This window comes from Chenopodium quinoa, unplaced genomic scaffold, assembly GCF_001683475.1.
Source record: "Chenopodium quinoa cultivar QQ74 unplaced genomic scaffold, ASM168347v1, whole genome shotgun sequence".
Lineage (NCBI taxonomy): Eukaryota > Viridiplantae > Streptophyta > Magnoliopsida > Caryophyllales > Amaranthaceae > Chenopodium > Chenopodium quinoa.
The window spans coordinates 557,642-578,474 of NW_018742329.1; the positions used below are offsets into that span (position 1 = coordinate 557,642).

Sequence of the window (20,833 nt, forward strand, 5' to 3'; positions counted from 1 at the left end):
CGTGAAACATCCAATTTTGTCGGCAATGGCTCGTGATATTTTTGCAATCCAAGTCTCCTCCGTTGCCTCCGAAAGAGCTTTCAGTGCGTCGGGACGAGTTTTAGACGATAGAAGAACAAGACTAAAACCCGAAACACTTGAAATGAGTGTTTGCTTCAAGGATTGGTTGGATGCCGAAACTCGTTCTCAAGATCGTACTTATGCACAAAACGACGACGATGAAGAAACGTCGACTTCTTTTAGTTCTCATACTTCTCAATCAACTCAATTGGCGGATGAACTTGAACCTCTAGAAGACGAAGACGAAGACGAAGATGAAGACGAAGGCGAAGACGAAGACGACCAATAATAATTACATGATTACATATTTACATTATACACTATTGTATTCTTTTTGTATTATCGAACTTCGTATTCCGTATAATAAATGAAGTTATTCAATATTCATACACTATTGTACGATTTTTAATTATCATTACTTATTTTGTATTATTGAATTATCGTACATTCGTACCGGCTACCGTCATATAATAAAATAAGTTATTCTTCAATTTTTTGTGTTTTCGGATTATCGCACTCGTATTTTTTTTTATTATATGCATTGTTGTTTTTTGCTAAATTAATAAAATTGTTTTTATTTGTTTAAATAAACTTAAACATAATTATTAATTAGATAAATAATCTATATAACCTAAATTAAAATAAAGTTGTTCAAAAAATGAAAACAAAATATATTAACATTAACATTTAACATAAACATAAATTAATCACATATATTAAGTTGTACTAAAAAAAATATTTATCGTTTAATTCGTTTTTTTTTTTCATTTATTAAAAAAAAATAAAATAAAAAAAATAAGCTGGCACGGTTTGGCCCGCGGCCCGGCACGGCACGGCCCGCAAGGCACGTGGGCCGTGCCGTGTCGTGGGCTGGGGTGTGCCAAATTCAGGCACGGCACGGCCCGCCGCGGAGCCGGCACGGCACGGCCCCCACCCCGGCACGGCCCGCGGCGGCACAAGCACGGCCCGTGCCCATGTTTACTTGTACTCCACAGTCGTACCGGGTTGTAGAAACCAGCAAAGAACGAAGGAAAATGTAGTGGGTTGGTGGGCGTAGACAATGTGAGGTAGTGAAGGCTTTTAGAATGTTGGGTGCGCCTGACAAACTGAACATCTATATATGGTCAATATGGACATAGTGAGTGCATATATATATATGCAATAATGCATGGGGTATGTTAGTTGTACTGTATCTTGTATGTAGTGCCTTCAATTAATTAGTGCATTTTTGTATCATCCGCTAAAGTTATCAATCTTTGGTTTGTATCATCTTAGTATTATTATTAGTGGCCTCTTGTTCCCTTACATTACTGCATTGCATTGCTGTTCCACTTAGTAGGTGCACATGTACGGAGAGTTCATAAAACTACTTCATGTCTTCATTTATTTTATTTTATTTTATTTTTTACTTCATGTCTATTTGAAGATCTGATAATGTAATAAAAGGGTTTTAGTTATACTCTAGGGTTTTAGGTGCGATTAACAAAAGTTTAAGAATCATTTTTGTAATACTTAAATGTTGTATCGTATGTATACAAGCAATACGAATCATACTATGGATAGAAATACAAAATTTGATGCGTGATTATTAAGCTAAGTTTATTTTTCCTCTTTCTTAGTTTATTTCTTTAGAAATTATACTAGAGTCTCAAATGTTTCTCTTCCTCTACTTTTATTCACAATTCAAGAACAGATCAAAGCTAGCTCCACATATACTAGTACATAAGGATGAACAATTCTTCTCTTGCTGATAGAATATATAAATCGATTATGGGGTTCAAGCATCATATATTCTATCACTTGCTTTTAAGGAGGGGCCAACCATAGGATAAGAGAAATCGTGTTTAATTTTCTTTATCACTGTTGTCTTCATCTATATCACACACATTTCTAGTCTAAACTATAAAGTAACATTTAATAGCGGTAAATTTTGCATCTCTTCACATTTTAAATACATGACATAATATATAAGTGACGTAATGGTCACTAGTTCATGACATCATGGGTTAAGTCACTTAAGTGTATGTATTATTTTTCCTTGATCCACTGGTTATGGTGTGACCTTATAAAATCCGATTAGTTAGTAGTTGGCCTAGTTTTCATTAGCCCACAGATGGGCTGGGTGCTTTGAGAAGGGAGAAAGGTGAGGAAATCGCCACTCAAAGTGTTTAAAGTGGGTTTAATCTGAACCTATGCAAATTTTCCAACCACTAAATCTTTTTTTTATTTGACAGCTGTGACAAAGGGCACCTAGTCCCCATTAGCCTTAGTACATTGAATGTTAAAGCAGTGGAAATTAGGAATTAAAGATAGGAGTTCCTGTATTTTTCTCCTAGCATGAATGACTCCTGTTAAATCTCCTTGCATCCACTTGATTGCTCTTGTATCATGAGATGTAACCTTCACGTGCCTCTGATTTCTCTCCAAGGCCGAGCTAATACCTGCAAAAAGTAAATCAAGGGTAATGGGAACTCTGTTAGCGTGATGTTGGGTGGTTTTTCCTTGATACACAGCGCCGTGTGGAGTTTTTAACACCCAGGTCCCCGTGTTGTGATATTTGTTTCCTGTTTTCTTCAGCTCCAGAGTTGCCATCCTGCACTCACCCTTCCCTACAATAAGTTGCACCTCAGTGTTCCGCCGTACTGTTCTCTTTTTTCCAGCTCCATCTTCAAAACCCGGGGGTAAGTTTTGATCAGCATCAGTCGAATCAACCACATCACTTGAGTTGTTGTTTGATCTATAAGCTGCCAATTTATGCTCCATTTTCTTAATCGTGATCCCTGCATTTTGCTTTGTTTTCCTGAAGATCAGGTCATTTCTCGCTTCCCATATGCTTTCCAACACTGTTAGGAAAAGGATATAGCTGCCCTCTAGCCCTCTCTTGCTATCACATAAGAGTCGTTGCCAGTTATGAATCCAATTGGATATTGGAATGTTATCTTGCTGAGAAACGTTAATACCCAGAGCACTACCTCTCCATATGTGACTAGCAAAAGAGCAATCACGGAAAAGATGCTCCAAGGTTTCCAGATCTGAATGATCACTTCCAGGATCATTTTGGCATAGAACACAACAATGATCCAGCCCCAAACCCCTTTTCCTTCTCTCACTTCCAACTGGAAGCGCTCCTTGTAGAATTTTCCAGATCAGAATTTTTTGTCTAGGATTTCCAGGAAGCTTCCAAACTTTCTTCTAATTTATCACATTCACCTCAGTTTGCTGAGCAGGTGTGTGGTTTACTCTGTATAAATGATTGTACCCTCCCCGAGTAGTGTAATTGCCTCTCCTGTCGCTATCCCAGATAATTATATCCTCGATCCCAGGGGTCAGGTTGCCCATGGTGGATATCTCCTTTACTGTATTTTCATCGAAAATCACCTTACAGTCGGTAATATTCCAACCTCCACTTCTGTCAAGTAAAGAGGAGACGCTGTCAGTTGAAATCACATCTTGTATCCTCCAAACAGGCTTCTTACCGTGAATCCATGGGTGGTGAATTTTCGCTAGGCACCCATCCCCTATTGACCACGAGCTGCCTTGTTTAAGCAAGTGCAATCCCCACTTGATACTTTCCCATCCTCACGAGCCTGACTTCCTAGCACACCAGTTGTTGTCAAAGAGGGTGGTCTTACAAATGCCATATTTGGCGCTAAACACCTTGCTAACCATTGTATCCGTATTATTTATAATGCGCCACCCCTGCTTAGCAAGCAAATCTTGGTTAAATAAACGAGCATCAAGTATGCCAAGCCCCCCTTCTTCCTTTGGGCCAGTGAGATGTCTCCAACTTTTCCAGTACACCCCTTTGCTGTCCCTATTACCCAACCACCAAAACTTAGCAACTATACTATTTATTTCCTTGAGAATCCCCACTAGGCACTTGAAAACAGAGAAAACATAAGTCCCTAGACTACAAAGAACCGATTTTATGAGAGTTAGCCTTCCTGTGTGAGACAGAAAAATGGAGTTCCAGGCATTTAATCTTTCTTTCACTTTATCCACCATAAACCCGAAAATCTCCCTCTTGTTAGCACCAAAATCTGCTGGAATTCCCAAGTAAATTCCAAATTTACTACTTCTGTTAATTCCTAAGATACTGCTGAACTTGTTAATTACCTGATCCTCTAAATTCAGACTAGGGAGGAGCACTGACTTTGTTTGACTAATAACTTGACCAGAGGCTGTGCAATAGATATCAAGCACGGTCTTTAGGTTACCACATTACTTTCTTTACCTTGAAGAAAGAACGTCGAGTCATCCGCAAAAAAGAGGTGACTAATTTTGGGAGCTCTTTGGCTTACCTTCAACCCTGCAATGTTATCCAAGGCTTCCTCTCTTCTAATAAGACCTGAGAGTGCTTCCATGCATAAAATGAATAGGTAAGGTGATAAAGGATCACCTTGACGGAGGCCATATTTTGGCTTAAAAGGCTTTTGAGTACACCCATTAACGATCACCGAGAATGAAACCGAGCAAACACAAGACATTATGGATTTTACCATCAAACTAGGTATTCCAAATTTGCATGACACCCTCAAGAAAATCCCACTTGATTCTATAGTATGCTTTACTCATATCAGTTTTAATGGAAATTTTTCCCTTTACCCCTTTTTTGGTCTTCCTAATATTTTCAAGCAATTCGTGGGCAAGCAAAATGTTATCTGATATTGCCCTCCTAGGAATAAAGGCATTTTGGTGTGGGCTAACCAAATCATTGATCACTCTCCTAAGCCTGTTAGTAATGCATTTTGAGATAATTTTATACATCACATTACAAAGTCCTATAGGCCGCATGTTATCCATAGTCTCCGGAGTGTCACATTTTGGGATTAGATCAATGTTAGTAAAATTGAACTCTCTCAATAGGTTACCTGAAGTGAGAGCCGATTAAACCGCTTTTGTAACATCCTCCTAGACCCAGGCCCAATTCTTTTGATAGAACCCCGCTTGTATCCCGTCCGGCCCCGGTGACTTCCATGGTTTCATTGCAAATAAGGCATTCTTGATTTTGTGTCTGGAATATGGCTTTGAGAGCCAGTCCTTTTGGTCTTCTGTTAGGGAAGCTGTGATGCCTTTTAACCCTTGAGCAATTTCAATCTCCCTATTCTGGGATGAGGCGTGGGTATTACAGTCGTAGAGCTGACAAAAGTAGCTCATAGCAATGTTCCCAATTTCCTCCCTTTCTGTTATCCATTCCCCGTTCCCATTTTTAATGCCCTCAATGAAATTTCTCGCCCTCCTTCCTTTGACAAAATCAAAGAAAAATCGTGAACAAGTGTCACCTACATAATTCCAATTTATTTTTGCCCTTTGCCGCCAATAAAGTGCCATGTTTTTGGAGTACTCTTTTATCTTGCTACTGGCTCTTAGAAATCTTCCATCTCCCCGTTTTCTTCCAAGAGTAATTGTGCTTCTAGGAGGTCTTTTTCAAAGCTATCCCAATCTCCATTCCATTCACTTCTTTTATCAAGACTCCATCTTTTGATTCCTAGTTTCGTAAGCTGGATTTTCCTAGCTAAAGAGAACATGGGCGAACCGGAATGGGCCTTATTCCAATTCTCACGGGCTACTTCTATACAATCCACATAATTAAGACTCCACCTTTCCAGTTTATACCCACTTTTTTTCTTAATAGGGGAAGGTTGAGTTTGGAAAATTATGGGGGCGTGATCAGAAATTTGGATGGGTTGGTGGTTTATTAATGAGTGCGGGAATAGGTTTAACCATCTTGTGTTTGCATAACTTTTATCTAATCTTTCAAGGACCAAATCCTCTCCCTCTCTGCCATTCGACCAAGTGAATCTTGGCCCTTGGAAGGTAATATCATGGAAATTATTTTGGACTTTCCATTCATTGAAGATGTTGGCCCCCCTAATAAGACAAGAGTGCTGCCCCGTTTTATCTAGATTAAAATCTACTTGATTAAAATCCCCCAAAATGGCAATTGGCAAGTCAGTTAGGGGGTTTATACATTGATTAAGACTATCCCAAACTTCACCTCTTAGGGAAGTGCAAGGCTCACCATACACCAAAATCAATCTCCAATTCCCATTAATAGTATCATTGACGTTTACAACGAGGAAATTGACACAAACAAAAACCACATCGAAAATGGATTTGTCTTTCCATGTTAACCAAATCCCACCACTAGAACCCTAGAATATACTCCTTTAAAGAAATTAAAACCTAGACATCTTAAGCGATTAAAAACTAAAACCGAACTACATTTAGTTTTCGTTAGGAAAATAAAATCCGGACCAAAAGACCCAACAAGCCTCTTAATCTTTGGAATTATCGGTGTTGTTGGGCTTTTAATACCCCGACAATTCCATAAAATTCCAATCACTGATCGAGAGGCGGTTGATTTGGGTCAACCACCGCAAGCCCAATACCTGCGTAAACAATGGAAAGACAGGCATCAAAAGCAAAAGATGGACCTGGGCCGGCTCCAGATTTTGAAGTGAACGGGCCATCATGCGATCCACTAGCAGTGCCTTTCCCTTTCTTCTTCTTCCTTGTGAGTAGAGAGTCAGCGTCATCTTCTATCTCGTCTATAAAATCGATAGAGACAAGATCAAGTTCCGAAATAGCTTTTCTTGTAAGGGGGCAGTGCTCAGATCTAAATCGCCTCTTTTCCTTCCTCTTCTTGAAGCGCTTGTTTTTCACCCTTCTTCCTCTTCTATCCTTTTCACCCCATTTTGTAAAGAACAGGGCACTATCTGACATAGTCTCAGAAGGTGCTTGCGTCTCCATATCCCTATTCCCAGTAATCACCACCTCAAGTCGTTCAATCCCAGGTTGAGGTTGATTCAGCGCATCTGCTTGTTCGATGTTGTTTTCCTCGAGTTGGTTGTCTTCATCCACCTCGATCTGGATTTTGTTTTCCCATTGATTAAGGGGGTCTTCTGGGATTTGACCATTGGGGAAAGCGTCATTCTCCTCATCTCCCTGAAAATCCATTGGGTCGTACTCCGATGAATCTGGTTCCTTAATTTCCACCGCGCGTGGATTATTCTGATCATCGAATTCCACAAAAAACCTCTGATTGTAGCTTGAATTATCTAGGCGTCTGGCAGAAATCTCGTCATTCAATTCCACTCTTGAATGTATCGCCGAACTCATGAGAACATCAAAGCGGATTCTCTCGATTTCCGGGCCGTAATGAGGTACATCCAGATCTGAATTGGTTGCCGGGGCTAGTGGTTCCGCTCCCTGGTCCGTCACAGCCGCCGCCGCCGCCACTTGATAGGGATCTTCAGTCGCGGTGTTCGGTCTAGGGTCGCCCACTAGAGCAGCAGCCTCGCCAGTGATCGATTGATTACTCAGTACTTCCCCCGGAGCCACACCACCGTCTTCCACCTCCATTGCAGTAGTTGCGTTTTGAGGAGAAACCTGAGTTGGGCCCCCTGAATTTCCCACCACCGGACCCCTAAATGGAGCTCTCATTCTATTAAATTGTTGCCCTGGGAGCACCGTTCTTCCTCCATTCTGAATACCCAGGTCAAAGTCCACCAAGATGTCAGAAGCTCTGAAGGTTAGAGAAGGGGGTATGTCTGGCTCGTCGATTAGACGTACCTTGGTGGTGATGGTGCGTTCCGATGATGGCGTAGCCCTCAAATCTAGGCTAAGCATGGAGAACCCCTCCTCATTCTCCATGGTTGGGATTCCCCTGTTTAAGTACTCCATCATCTTGTGATCGATGTCAATTTTGATGAGGTCTTCATGTCTTGTGCATCTAGTGTATTTGTGGCCTATTCTACCATAACGAGTGCAATACTTGAACAGTTGCTCATACCTAAATTGGATCCAGATGATTGCATCATCATCCAATTTCAGGAAGAAACCCGGAATTAGGGGCTCCCCTAGATTGATCATCACATTTATTCGTAGGTAATCGTTCCTAGGAACGAAGCTTGGCTCAAAGTCAATAGCGTAAGGTAAGCCTAGCATCTCACCTATAGTCTCTGCCATGTGTGAATTAAGGTACTCACATGGCAGTCCACAGATACGAATCCAAAATTTTGCACGCCTAAACCTTACCGTCTGTGGCACCTGATTAGGCCACCACGGGGAGAAGACCATTAGAGCATCATCGAAGCACGCCTTTGACATGTCAAGCATCTCCCTTTTGTCGTCCTCATTGGTGCATTTGAACACATAGAGGTGGTTCATTTTAAACACCTCGATGTGGCCTCTCTTTCTCCATCTGGTGTTTATGAAGCTGCTGATTGAGTTAACACTAAGGCTACGGTAATCCATAAGATACCCGTAGACACAATTCTGCCAGAAGGCCCTGCTCCCTTGCACCCTATACGATTCAATCTCGGCCAAGGGAGCAGCTCTATTTATATTATGCCTATTAAGATTTTGGTTACTCATGATTAGGAAGAAGGAGGAGAAAAAAAAAATAACAGAGTAAGGGAAGTAGATTAGAGAGAAGAAGAATAGTGATGAGGTAGAGAACGGAGTGGTTTCATTTATAGCAGCCACCTTGTCAAGGAGGCGTTTTAATTTTGTCTTGGAGGAGGTGTCCATTCCATGCAGATTAGCGTTGGATACACCAAAAGCAGCTACCGTAACTCAAATCTTGCTCCGTAAGACGAAATGGCAACAAAGACAGATTCTGTTAATTTCATAACGCCCGTTAGAGGACAATAGAATAAAAAAGGAGGGTTGAGGGTTAACGGAGCTTAGAACAGAGAATAAGAATTAAGACACTGTTAGTTAGTAAATGATTGCATATCTAAAAGCTATTGGTCTTTAAAGGGGGCACCAATACAGCAAGCCACGTGGCAGCCAGAGAGAATCCTAGCTAGAAAGGAGGAGCCATAGGTACTACTCACCGCTAATTTGAAAGGATGAGCTTAATGTCACGTGCCGACTACTTTGCCCTAGTCACGCACCGTGCGCCACCCGCTTACAGTCCGTCGTAAGACGAGTCAGGCTTTCTCCTTGGCACTTACTCCTTGTGCCCACGTAGCACAACTCCTTGTGCTGCTAGTATAAGTTTGCTAGCACGATCCCTTTGTGCTAACAAGTCCCCTTTGGTTGAACTAAGCACTCACCCTTAGTGCCTTAGTCCGAATTTACGACTAAGTGTCGTAGACAATTGAGCACCCAAGCTATCACCCTTGCTGGTATGCCCGATCACTCACTTGGCACCCTCGTGCCTTAGTTTTCCTCACACTCTCTAAGTGTTGGAAGGAAAGGATTGAGTTGCAAGAGAACACAAGTGCTTAACAAAGGCTTTTTGTATTGCTCTCAACTTATAGCTCTTAACTTGTTGATCTCCCAACTTAAATGTACAAATGATGCCTTGGAGCCTATTTATAGTGCTCCACCCTACTTACTCTCTTTCTCTAGAACGTTCCTAACCTCCTCAAATGGAGGGTTCTAGACTACAACAATCTAGAGTGTTCCCACCTCCTTAGGAACTACATACATGGAGGTTTCTACAAGCTTCCTACCTAGAATGCTAAGGACTAACCTAGAACATTCTAGAACTTTACATTCAAAATGTACATACATAGAAGGCCCTAGAGACTTCTAAGATGCACTGGATGAACCTCGAATATTCTAGAGACATCCTCTCTAGAATACTCCTCAAAAGAACTCCGTAGATAGCTCCGGAACCTTCTAGAAGCTTCCCACGTTTCCCGGGCTACCTGCTGCACAAACTTGTATTTCGGGACCTTGTCTCAGAAAACTGACACCACCATCGTCTTCCTTGGCCCAAAATACGGTGGACCCCCAAATTTGGGCCCATTTGGACTTCATTTGGGTCTCCAAACGACAAATTATTGTGTTACTGTCAAGTGGGTGTTCACTAGGATTTTAAGCAAGGTGCAATATAAAGCTCTTTAGGGGGAAGTGCTTACCTGAGCAACAAGGCAAGCCCCCTAGCCCCGATTGTTGCCTTGCTGCCTAGTGACCTTTTTGACGCCCATTCTTGGTGTGGGAGATGACCCGTGACATTAAGCTAGGTAAAACAAAAAGGAATGAGACTAATTGGGTGTCTGCCACCACCAAAAGTCACTTTTTTGGAGGAACTCTATTTCTAGAGTGAGAAACTCTATTTCTAGAGTGAGAAACTTTGGGGCTTTTCTTGGAAATTAGGAGTTTTTATTATGACACAAATTTCCAACCACTAAATCAAATCTTGCTTGGTAATAAGATTATTGCGTAATAGCATTTTTTAAGCTACTAATTAGGGTGCGGTGATTGGCCATGAAGCCCATGGCTTAGTGTATCTTAAAAAGTTTGAGATAAATAGTGTTTGGATAATTATACATGTTAAAATGTTTATTTAGGGCTTGTTTGGTATCATTTTTGGTTTCAGTTTCCTAATTTTTTTAAAATTAAAAACCAAAAGCAGGAAACAAGAAAAGGTATTTTTACTTTTTTGTTGTCGGTTTTCAAAATTATCATGATTTTAATAAGCTTATATAATTTTTGATTCATTATGGGACATATATCGATCATATATTTTTAAAAAAACAACAAACCAAAAAACAGAAAACCACAACAATGCAAAATGAACCCTTATTTATTTATTCATTAATATTAACTGTCTTTTTTTTTTAACTCATAAATAGGGTGCGAACGTTTATGCTTTTCAAAATACAGAGTATTTGATTACATACTTTCCCTCGTTATTGCTACTAATAATTTAAGTAATTATGATATAAGGTCAAATTAAAAGAGCTCCTCAAATATTGGCTAACTCCGACACATGCGTTAGCCGCCCTAAAGAAATAAAGTGTAGCAAAATAAATGTCTTAGCTTAGTTTATGTATTCCGTTGTAACATCATACAAACAACTTAGCACCTTCAAAAAAAAAACTTAGAATAATTAGAATTAGATGTCAATTAAAGTTAAGCAAGCACTTTTTATTAATGTGTAAAATAAACATCAGGTCACATCTAATCTATCAAAACCTCATAATAATACAATGTATCCACTTCAGCATCCATTACAAATTCACATAACGTGATGAAGTCAAAAATATGAGACTACGTATCTTTCTTTGTGTTAAAAGTTCTAATAATAATTATGAGTTTAAAATATGTTTTGGACCATTTTGATTGTTGAGGAGAATAAAAGAGAATCATAAAATATTTGATAGAGTTCTTGCCACAAATATCCAAATGTGTCACATTCAACATATTGATTAACTTCTTGTCGTTTTAACTTAATTGTGCTTATTCAATTAACTTAAAAATGTGATTATTAACAAATCAATGTCGTGACTGAGATGTTTTACGATAGCCCATTCCAAAACTTCATTAAATAGCCGCCTCCCTTCTTCTCAATCTTTTCATCTCTCAAATCCTAGCTAGCTTCTATAATCAGTGAAATAAACTAGATATAAAAGGGGCTCATTATTTTTCCTGGGGGTGCGTGCTAATCAAGTTGAACAGTTTACGAGCAACTTGAACTTAATTCGTCTAAAACCCGACTCGAGTTAGATCGACTCAAGACGTTAACGAACACAAGTTGAACAAGCTCTGACTCGACTCGATGAACTCGTGATGAGCAACTCAATAATAAATTTTTTTATAATTAATATATAATTTAAAAACAAATTAAAGTTACCATAATTTAAAATTTTCAATGCTTAATAAGTGTTAATTAATATTATATAAAAATAAAAGAGTAAATTTCAAATAATAAATAAATAAAAGTGAAAACTTAATTATATAAAGCATGTAATAATTCTTCAAAAAATTAAAAAAATTAAATAAATAAAAAGTAAGAAAAAATTGCATGTAATTTTTAAGAAGCACCAAATTAAAACTTTTATGAGCAGATCATAAGCTACTCAATTCGACTCAAACCTTTAACGAGCACTTGTCAAGCAATGACAAAAAACTCTTTAATCTTTATAATTTTGTGTTTTTTTCTTTAATTTTTTGTTTTTTAGTTTAAATGATTCTTAGGGTATGTTCACTTCAGCTTAATTTCAGTTCAGTTCAGCTCCAATCAGTTTAGTTTAGTTCAGTTCAGCTCCAATCAGTTTAGTTCAGTTTAGCTCCTAATTTCCTTCTTTCATCATAAAATACTCATTTCAGCTCACTTTAGTTCAATTCAGTTCAGCTCCAATTAGTTTTGTTCAGTTCAGTTCAACTCTAATCAGTTCAGTTCATTTTAGTTCAGCTCAACTCAATTCAGTAAATGTGAACAAACCCTTAATTTCTCTTTTTGTGAGGGCATTTTCACCCTTAAAAGAAATAAAAAAATTTCCTCTCATTGCTAGAGATTCTTTTTTTTTTAACCCAAAATAGAAATATTTGCTAGAGACTTTCTTTTCAAGAATTTCATATCTTTTATAGGATGTCATTCATGAGAGGGGATCGATATTCAAAAGGGTTTAGGGTTTTTCACTTTTTCATCGATTTTCAATTCGATCAAACAATTGTAATATGATGAAATTAGAATCTTATAGCTTTTACTTGGAATAGCTTTTACTTGGAAAAATTCAAAAACATTGGAAAACAAACACTACTCGCGTTATGACAAGCTATGGGGATGAAGCTTAATAATATCCCTTTTTCCGTCACAAATAATGCTGGTTTATGATAGAAATTTCTTAGACAGTTACTTTTATCCTTAGCAATCTAGTTACTTATTCCTAGTAATGGTACGTGGTACTAGTATATCATAAATTAAAAAGACAAGCCAAGGTATCACATGTCACTCTTCATTTGAGTGTTGTGTTTTTACTAAGTAATTAAAATCCAATATAGTTTTTTTTTTAAAAAAAACATATATAATATTTGTTAAGTATTTGAATACCCAACGGATTTCAAGTCCAAAAAATTAAGAGCCCAAATTGATCAATTTTATCACCCAATATTAAATTCAATAGATTTAATTCCGGTTCCAAAGCCATCAATTACTAATACTTTTGCATAATTGGTTATCCAAAAGGCCAAAATTTTATTGATCAACCCTTATACCAACACATATCACAATACAATAGTAGAGCTCTCAACGAACCAATCCAAAATCTTTATACTCTACACTAATAAATTCAAAAAGGTTTGTAAAATATTAGACCCACATCATGGATAGTAGTCCTCCAACCCTACCCCCTCTTTCCCCACCACTTCAATTTTGTAATTTTTTGGTCACTTAGGATTCATTGGGAAAGTTGAATAAAAGTCACACAATTTGACAAACAAATAATCTAAGCTTTTTGTAGTAAAAGAAAGCCATTGGTTTTTACACATAGCATCTACCCAAAGATTTTCTTAAAGACAAAAGGAATTATTTATATCATTCTTTTAACTAATAACCATATCTTTTGCCCCTCAATCATCTCAATAAAGTCTTCCATTGCCATTATTCAATGGACCTAAGTTATTTTCAAGCCAAATGATGAAAGATTTGAACTTTACTCTCTTTTTATCTATATTATATTTAATTTTTAATTTTTGGGTGTGTGTGAAAGATTGAAAATGAGGATAATGTATTAAATAGGGCTCTTACCTTATATTATCTCTACAATACAAAGATAGCTAAACAAGAGAAAAAACCTCTTTATAAAAGCTCCCTTAAAATTTATTTTCCTCAAAGGTTTTAAATAAAGTATTGCATGTAAACCATATTCCTAGACAAGCAAAGAGTAAGTATAATCTTCAACAATGGATTCATGGAAGAGTAATCTCACTTCTTTCGCGCTCATGGTGCTCATTCATCTTCCATTGGCTTGTTGTTCATCCCTGAAAGAAGCAATGCCCGTTTCCAGTCACTTGGAAGATAATAGTCATAATGTAAGTTTTTTTTTAGTTAACCTTTTTCTTATTAGTCCACTAATATGTTTTAAGGGTTTTATTAAACCTAATATTCAATTTTATTCATTAATAAAAAAAAAAGTGTAATTAATAAGCAAATTCATCCAACTTATTTTACTTCATTCAAACTATTTCAAAATAATGAAAATAATATACTACGATATGTATGTATGAAAAACCACAGTTCTATCATTAAGCTAGTATTTTTGTATAAATCCATCTTGGTGATTTATTTATTTATTTGTTTATCCTATCATTTATTGACCTCAAATTTGTATTGACAAATTAAGGATTTTTATAAACCTTTATTTATAATGTTTTAGTGCATTTTAATTTTAGGAAAATGCTATACATAGCCCTTAGGGCTACATATAAGCATTAAAAATACTCTTGAAAACTGTTTAAATTTAGAAAAACATGACAAATTCACACTAATTACAGTGATCTACGCGTGTTTTTGTCATGCATTCCTAATTTTATACAATTTTCAAGAGTGTTTTTAATGCTTATGTATAGCCCTAAGGGCTATGTATAGCATTACCCTTAATTTTATACTACCTCCCTCCTCATTTTATGTTTAAACGTCTTCCTCTATCTTGCTTATGATTTAATAAGTGCTTAATTATTTAATTTATATCAACAATATGTTTAATAAATTTGCAGCAATTACTAAGCCCCAAGATGACATTTGAAGTAACACTTCATGGACTTCTTTTATGGGCATCCTTAGGATTTCTTATGCCTCTTGGGATATTAATTATCAGACTGTCCAATAGAGAAGAAAGTGGAACAAGACTCAAACTTTATTTTTACTTCCATCTCACTGTACAGGTATGTAATATAATTTCCTTCTCAATTATAATTTTTTCGTTATATAGTGCAATTGTTGTAAATTATTTAACGTGGTTAAATTGATAGATTCGAACCCGTGACCTCTATGTCACGTTGGTTTCGATACCATGTTAGATGACCAACTCAACCAAAAGATTAAGCTAATGGTTGAGGCCCAAGAATATGTTTTATACTCTATCATAAACAACTTAAACGAATCAGTTCTCAACCAATCAAAATTTGCTAAAAAGTCATTTTTTTTTTCTTTCACAATTTCATAAATACACTCTTAGGCTCCTAGCTTCATTTTTGTATGTATTGAACACTATGATAAGGCTGTACTAATGATGTGGTACAAAAATTCTACTATAGTTATAATATGCTCTTTTGTTATGATTTATATTTTTCAATTCGTTCTTTTGTAATCAATGTGTGAAAATCTACACTTTTTATACACACTTAGTTAACTATCTTTTGTGATTTATAAGTTACTCTGTATTAGTTATATGAGATTTTTTAAGATTCGTCTTGATATATGCTTTAATTTCAAAATATTTCTTTATACTAGATATATTCATGATAGGTATAAAATGTTCACTAATTCTAAACGTAGTAAATCAACCGATGAAAGTGCATATAAATTGTGAAGATTAAAAGGAGTGAATTGAACATGGATGTAGGGATCCGTAAAGCTTATAAAATAGAGTACTTCCGACATATATAGTAGCTTTTCTTTTGCTATCACTATGTGTTGTTAGTTACGGATTACTCCCTCCGTCCCAAAAAGAACGACCCATTTGGATTGATTACGCGGGTATTAACAAAGTTAAGTAGAAAGAAGTAAAAGTATATTGGAAAGATAAATTTACATGGGGTTTGTAAAAAAATAGAGAGAGAGTAATAAAATAACATGAAAAATAAAATTTTTATATGGGAAGCTAATTTTGCACAAATATTGTTGTAAATTGGTGGTGTTTTAATGCAAATGAGTCATTCTTTTTGGGACAAAGTTTTGACCAAATGGGTCGTTCTTTTTGGGACGGGGGGAGTATTATATAAAAGAAATTTTTTTTTTTTTTTGAACGGTTATATAAAAAAGAAACTTTATGTAATGTGAAAGTCATCATTACATACACCAACCTCCACAATTATGCAACTTTAGATATGAAGTACTCGAACATATAATTAACCTTATGGTGTGATTAGTAGCTAGCTAGGTAATCAGTTAACCCAAGTAACTAAATATATCACCAATCAAATCAATGTCAAATCATAGTGATTATTCTCGTAATTATTCTAAAAAGATAGAATCGTCTTCTAATGGTATACTCCCTCTGTCCCTAATTGTTTGCTCCACTTTCCTTTTTTAGGTGTCCCCTAAAAATTGCCCCATACTACTTTTGGCATGTTTTCCCACTTGCACTCTCTCTATCTCTCTCCTCATTGATATTTGTGTCAATCCATGTGCACTATATTTTGCCCAAAGTCTTAATAAAGTGGATTTATGGTTTGGGGCAAACAATTGAGGACAGAGGGAGTATTAATTTATCTCTAGAAGTTGATTATTGACATCTCTATATATTAGCTTTAAAGTAGTAAAAAAATTTTGGACTAGATTTTCACTTAGACATTTAGACTTTGTTGCATTCACTTAGAAAGTATATTGGACATTCAAACCTTTTTGACTTCACCTTAAAAAGAATAATTAGAAAAATTTATTTTAGTTTAGTAAAAAAAAATTAGTTCAGTTTAGTTAAAAATTAGTTCAATTTAGTTAAAATAATTGCAGTTCAGTAAAAATCAATAACTTTAAAGAATAAATATAACAGAAAATTAATAAAAATAATTTCAATTCAGTAAAAATAATTTCAGTTAAGTCAAAATAATTTTAATTCAGCAAAAATAAGGTGAAGTAAACGAGTCTTAGACTACTCTTTCAATTTTGAAATAATTGTGGCATTTTACTTGGTAAATACTAGTACTTATTATTATTATTGTTATTGTTATTGTTATTGTTATTGTTATTATTATTATTATTATTATTATTTTTTAAGGGAAGGTGAATACTAGTACTTGTCATTACTTCAGACTAAACAAAAATTAATACTAAGCCAAAAAGGATTTGACACATTTTGTTTGAAGAAACTCGTATTACTATCATACTAGATTTTTGGTTTGTTGGATATAGTACCTTATATGTAAGATAATTTATAGGTCAAAGTGATGTGAGAACTTTAATTGCGTAGTATTAGATTTATCATAATATGTATTTTTAAAATATCAGTTTTTATGTAATTTTTACACAAATACATAATTATAGATATTACAGGTGCATTGTAAAATATTACATTAGCAAGCATAAAATAGTACTCGTAGAATGTAAACATCATTATTATGATACAGAGGTTGAAAGTGAGAATTAACTAACAAAACCTCAACAGTTATTAGTATTCTTGTTGTCTTTTGTCTCCATATAACCCCTACAGAAATTATAGCTTTTTTTTCTACTGCGATGTATAAATGAATATGTCTAGTACCTGGTCCAACATATATAGAGTTCAAATGATAGCATAAACTCTAAACAATATGGAGTATATGATTTTGTGATGTACGTTGTATAGTTTAACATTGTAAATTGTAATGGTTTATACAAAGTAATGCAATTAATCATACTATATAGTGTTTAACATTAATAATCAATACTTAGCTATAAAGGCAAAACGATGACAATATCATTTTAAGACTTGCATATGTTAATTGTTAATTGATACTCTCAATAATCGAGCATGGAATCATGGATTGTTACTTAATGGATACGTTTTAGTGAATGCAATTCATAGAATCCAATTCACAATTATCTTTCATTTTTTTTCTGTTTATTTAATGGTCAATTTAAACTTAACATTATATTTACACAATCAAGTAATCACCTTTAATCTTCCCCAAAAAAAAAAAAAAAAAAAACATCTTTAATCTTTTCATTGCTTTTTTGGTGTGTCAAACACAGACCAAGTAATTCTTGACCAAATGAGTAACAGCTGATCAATCGAGTAATTTCTTACCAAATAATCCCAGTCACACCATGTGGTCTGCCACATATAAAGTTTGAACATAAACCATTATTAATGATATATACTTTCGATACTAAATAGTCAAAGTTATATATTGGCAAACATAAATATATTAATAACAAATACCCATAGCATTTTCCATTGGCATTATATACTACCTTTGTTTCTTTTTTAGTTGACACATATTCCTTTTTAGGAAGTTTTTTTTTTTTGTTGACACGTTTCCTTTTGGGGTAATTTTTTTACCTTGCATTTACAAGATACCCCACTTGCTTTTTCATTCTCTCTCACTTTCTCTCCTCTCCTTAATATATGTGCCTAAATCAAACGCGTCAACTAAATAAAAACGGAGGAAGTATTAATTTGGATTACATAAAATTCTCCTTTTATCTAAATTATGTACTTATATGCTTATATTCTTAAGAGGGATACCTAGTCAATTCCCCATATTTGTTTATCTGGGGGTATAATTGTCTTTTCAAGTACCAGTGGAGGGGTATATGCGTCTTTTCATGTACTAGTTGAGGGGTACATGTGTAATTTCCTCACCAAACAGTAAAAGCAAAAAGCAAACAGTAATAGGACAGCTCACCAAAAGTACTGAATAAATAACCTTGTTTTTTCAATATATTTACAAAAATACCATCAGATTAACAGAATTTCGTTTATCTGGCAGATTAACTTGTATTTTTCCTATTCTTAACAGATACTCTCATTGTCCATTGCCACTGCTGGAGCTATTAAGTCGATCAAAACCTTTGAGAATTCTTTCAATAACAGCCATCAGAGAATTGGTCTAGCACTTTATATCGCTATTTGGGTTCAAGCCGCGATTGGATTTTGTAGACCGCATAGGTAATTGACTAATATTGGGCGCATAAGCGATATATGTTATTCAAATTATACGCCTCAAGTGCTTTTACATGCATATATAGCTCACAATTTATGTCATTTAAACTTAGTTTTTATTACCATATTTCAATTTTAACGAATAAAAATCATCTTCATCGACTTGGTAAATTGGTTAATCAGCAAAATAATCTAAGTTAGTTTTTTCTTTTTATTTGATGATTAAATGAAAACAATCATTAAAAAGAGAAGAAATTACTCATGGTTGTACGGTGCAGCCGGATGTATATAACAATCCCTCGTAGGGTCATTATCTTTTTCTTTAATTAAAAAGAATTTTAATAGCTGAATATTACAAATGCGCATATACCAATCAAATTAATAATTTCACTTAATTATATTATTATTTTTGCAGAGGAACCAAAAAAAGGAGTTTGTGGTACTTCTTTCATTGGATATTTGGCACAATTACTTGCATAGTGGGAATTCTCAACATTTACACAGGCTTAGAAGCTTACAAGAAACGAACCAAAAGAAGTGTGACTCTTTGGACATTTTTATTCACAATTGAAATTTCTTCAATGGCTTTCTTCTATCTTTTCCAAGACAAATGGGATTACATGCAAAAACAAAGTGTTTCTTTAAGAGAAGGAGGACAAGTAAGACCTTCAGATGATCAAGAGAGCTCTATAAGGGATGATAATGATAATAAAAATTTGTGGAGGGAGCCCTGCTCAAAAGTTAATGCACTCAAAAATTTGTTCAACTAGAATGACATAAAATTATATATATATTTTTTCTTACTAACAATTGTTTTATGATTTTCTCTCTTTATAAGTTGCTATTTTTATTTACAATTTTGGATGGTTGCAAATTTGCAATGCTATGAAAAGTTTTTTTTTTTTTTTGGCAAAAGATTGTGATGGTTGTATTTGTAAATATGATTTCAGTTTTATAATTCAATCAATTTATCAGTTTTACATTTAAATTTCAAGTATCTATATTCTATACTAAAATAATCACCAAAATTATCCCAAGATTATATGTGTCAACTCCTCATAAAATATTTTCCCGCCGAAAAACTTAGGAGTTTTTTTGTGTTTTTTGTTGTGCTTTTTTTTTTGGTAATTTTATTGTATTTTTAAAAAACTTGAAGTTTTTCTTATATATTTACTCCGTATTATTTAAGATCCCATATTCAATTTTGACCGAATAATAGACGAAAGATGTGTTAATTTTGATACTAATTAAATCATCATACATCTTAAAAAAAAATCATCAAACAAAATTTATTTTCTATATTATGCATAAAGAAAATTTAACCATATATTACATGAAGAATCCGAGCATGGCTCGGGCATTAACTAGTTCATAAATAACATAATACTAAAAGCGAATATGATATGACACTTGTCATGCTTTGATTAAAAAATTTCACGCCACTTTCACTTTTCCTTTTTTTTCTTCAAATCTTCATGCATATTAATTGTTATTGGTATATCCTATAATATCTTACTTTTAATTTCATAACTATATTCTACGTATATTATATATATATGGTTGGTTCAAAATAAGTCAACCTTTTAACTAAAAATAAGTTAACGTTTTAGTTGTATTTTTTTAAAATAAGTCAAATGACTTATCACCTATCAAACAAGTCATGTTCTTTCATTTTTTTTAATTAATAAAGGGGGTTGTTAAATATCGCCCTCGATTTTCTAACTAACGCCCGCAAAATAAAATTAAATTACGTAATTAATCTTATAATAACGATTATAAAAATAATTAATTTTACCTCAATTTCACACTTTAACTGTACACAAAACTTTTTACCGTTCTCTCTAGTGGTCAACGGCCACCGACGTTCATTGGACAACCACCCCAACCACCGTGAAATCAAACAAATTTTTTAAATTTTGCAAAATCAAATTCGTTAGATCTTATGGACAACGAGGAAATACCAGAAACTTTTTAAGAAATTGGAGAAACTAAGCAAATCAAAAAATTTGGATAGATCTAACTTTAAATTGAAGAAACTAAGCAAATCACCGTGATATCAAACAAATTTTTTAAATTTTGCAAAATCAAATTCATTAGATCTAACTTTAAGAAATTGGAGAAACTAAGCAAATCACAAAATTTGGATAGAAAAGTTGTAATACCTCAGAAATTCCCTTATTTTAAATTACTATTTTTATTTAAATTAAAACTATTTTAAGGAAATA

General features: G+C 34.7%; 1 protein-coding gene across 1 annotated transcript; it reads left to right on the forward strand.

The window, feature by feature from the left end:
- The first annotated feature begins 13,392 nt into the window (after positions 1-13,392).
- On the forward strand, positions 13,393-19,571 carry LOC110689803 (cytochrome b561 domain-containing protein At4g18260-like). Its single transcript, XM_021866616.1, has 4 exons — positions 13,393-13,836; positions 14,521-14,688; positions 18,466-18,614; positions 19,024-19,571. Exons 1-4 carry the CDS (start codon positions 13,708-13,710, stop codon positions 19,376-19,378), a joined length of 801 nt encoding a protein of 266 aa, XP_021722308.1. The 5' UTR covers positions 13,393-13,707; the 3' UTR covers positions 19,379-19,571.
- Positions 19,572-20,833: the final 1,262 nt, after the last annotated feature.

What these genes read in the sequence shown, in the direction of transcription:
- LOC110689803 (XM_021866616.1), top strand. Translation starts at nt 13,708, where the DNA reads ATGGATTCATGGAAGAGTAATCTCACTTCTTTCGCGCTCATGGTGCTC. An exon ending in ACTTCCATCTCACTGTACAG is followed by an intron (nt 14,689 to 18,465) that starts GTATGTAATATA and finishes TATTCTTAACAG; the next exon opens with ATACTCTCATTGTCCATTGC. An exon ending in GGATTTTGTAGACCGCATAG is followed by an intron (nt 18,615 to 19,023) that starts GTAATTGACTAA and finishes TTATTTTTGCAG; the next exon opens with AGGAACCAAAAAAAGGAGTT.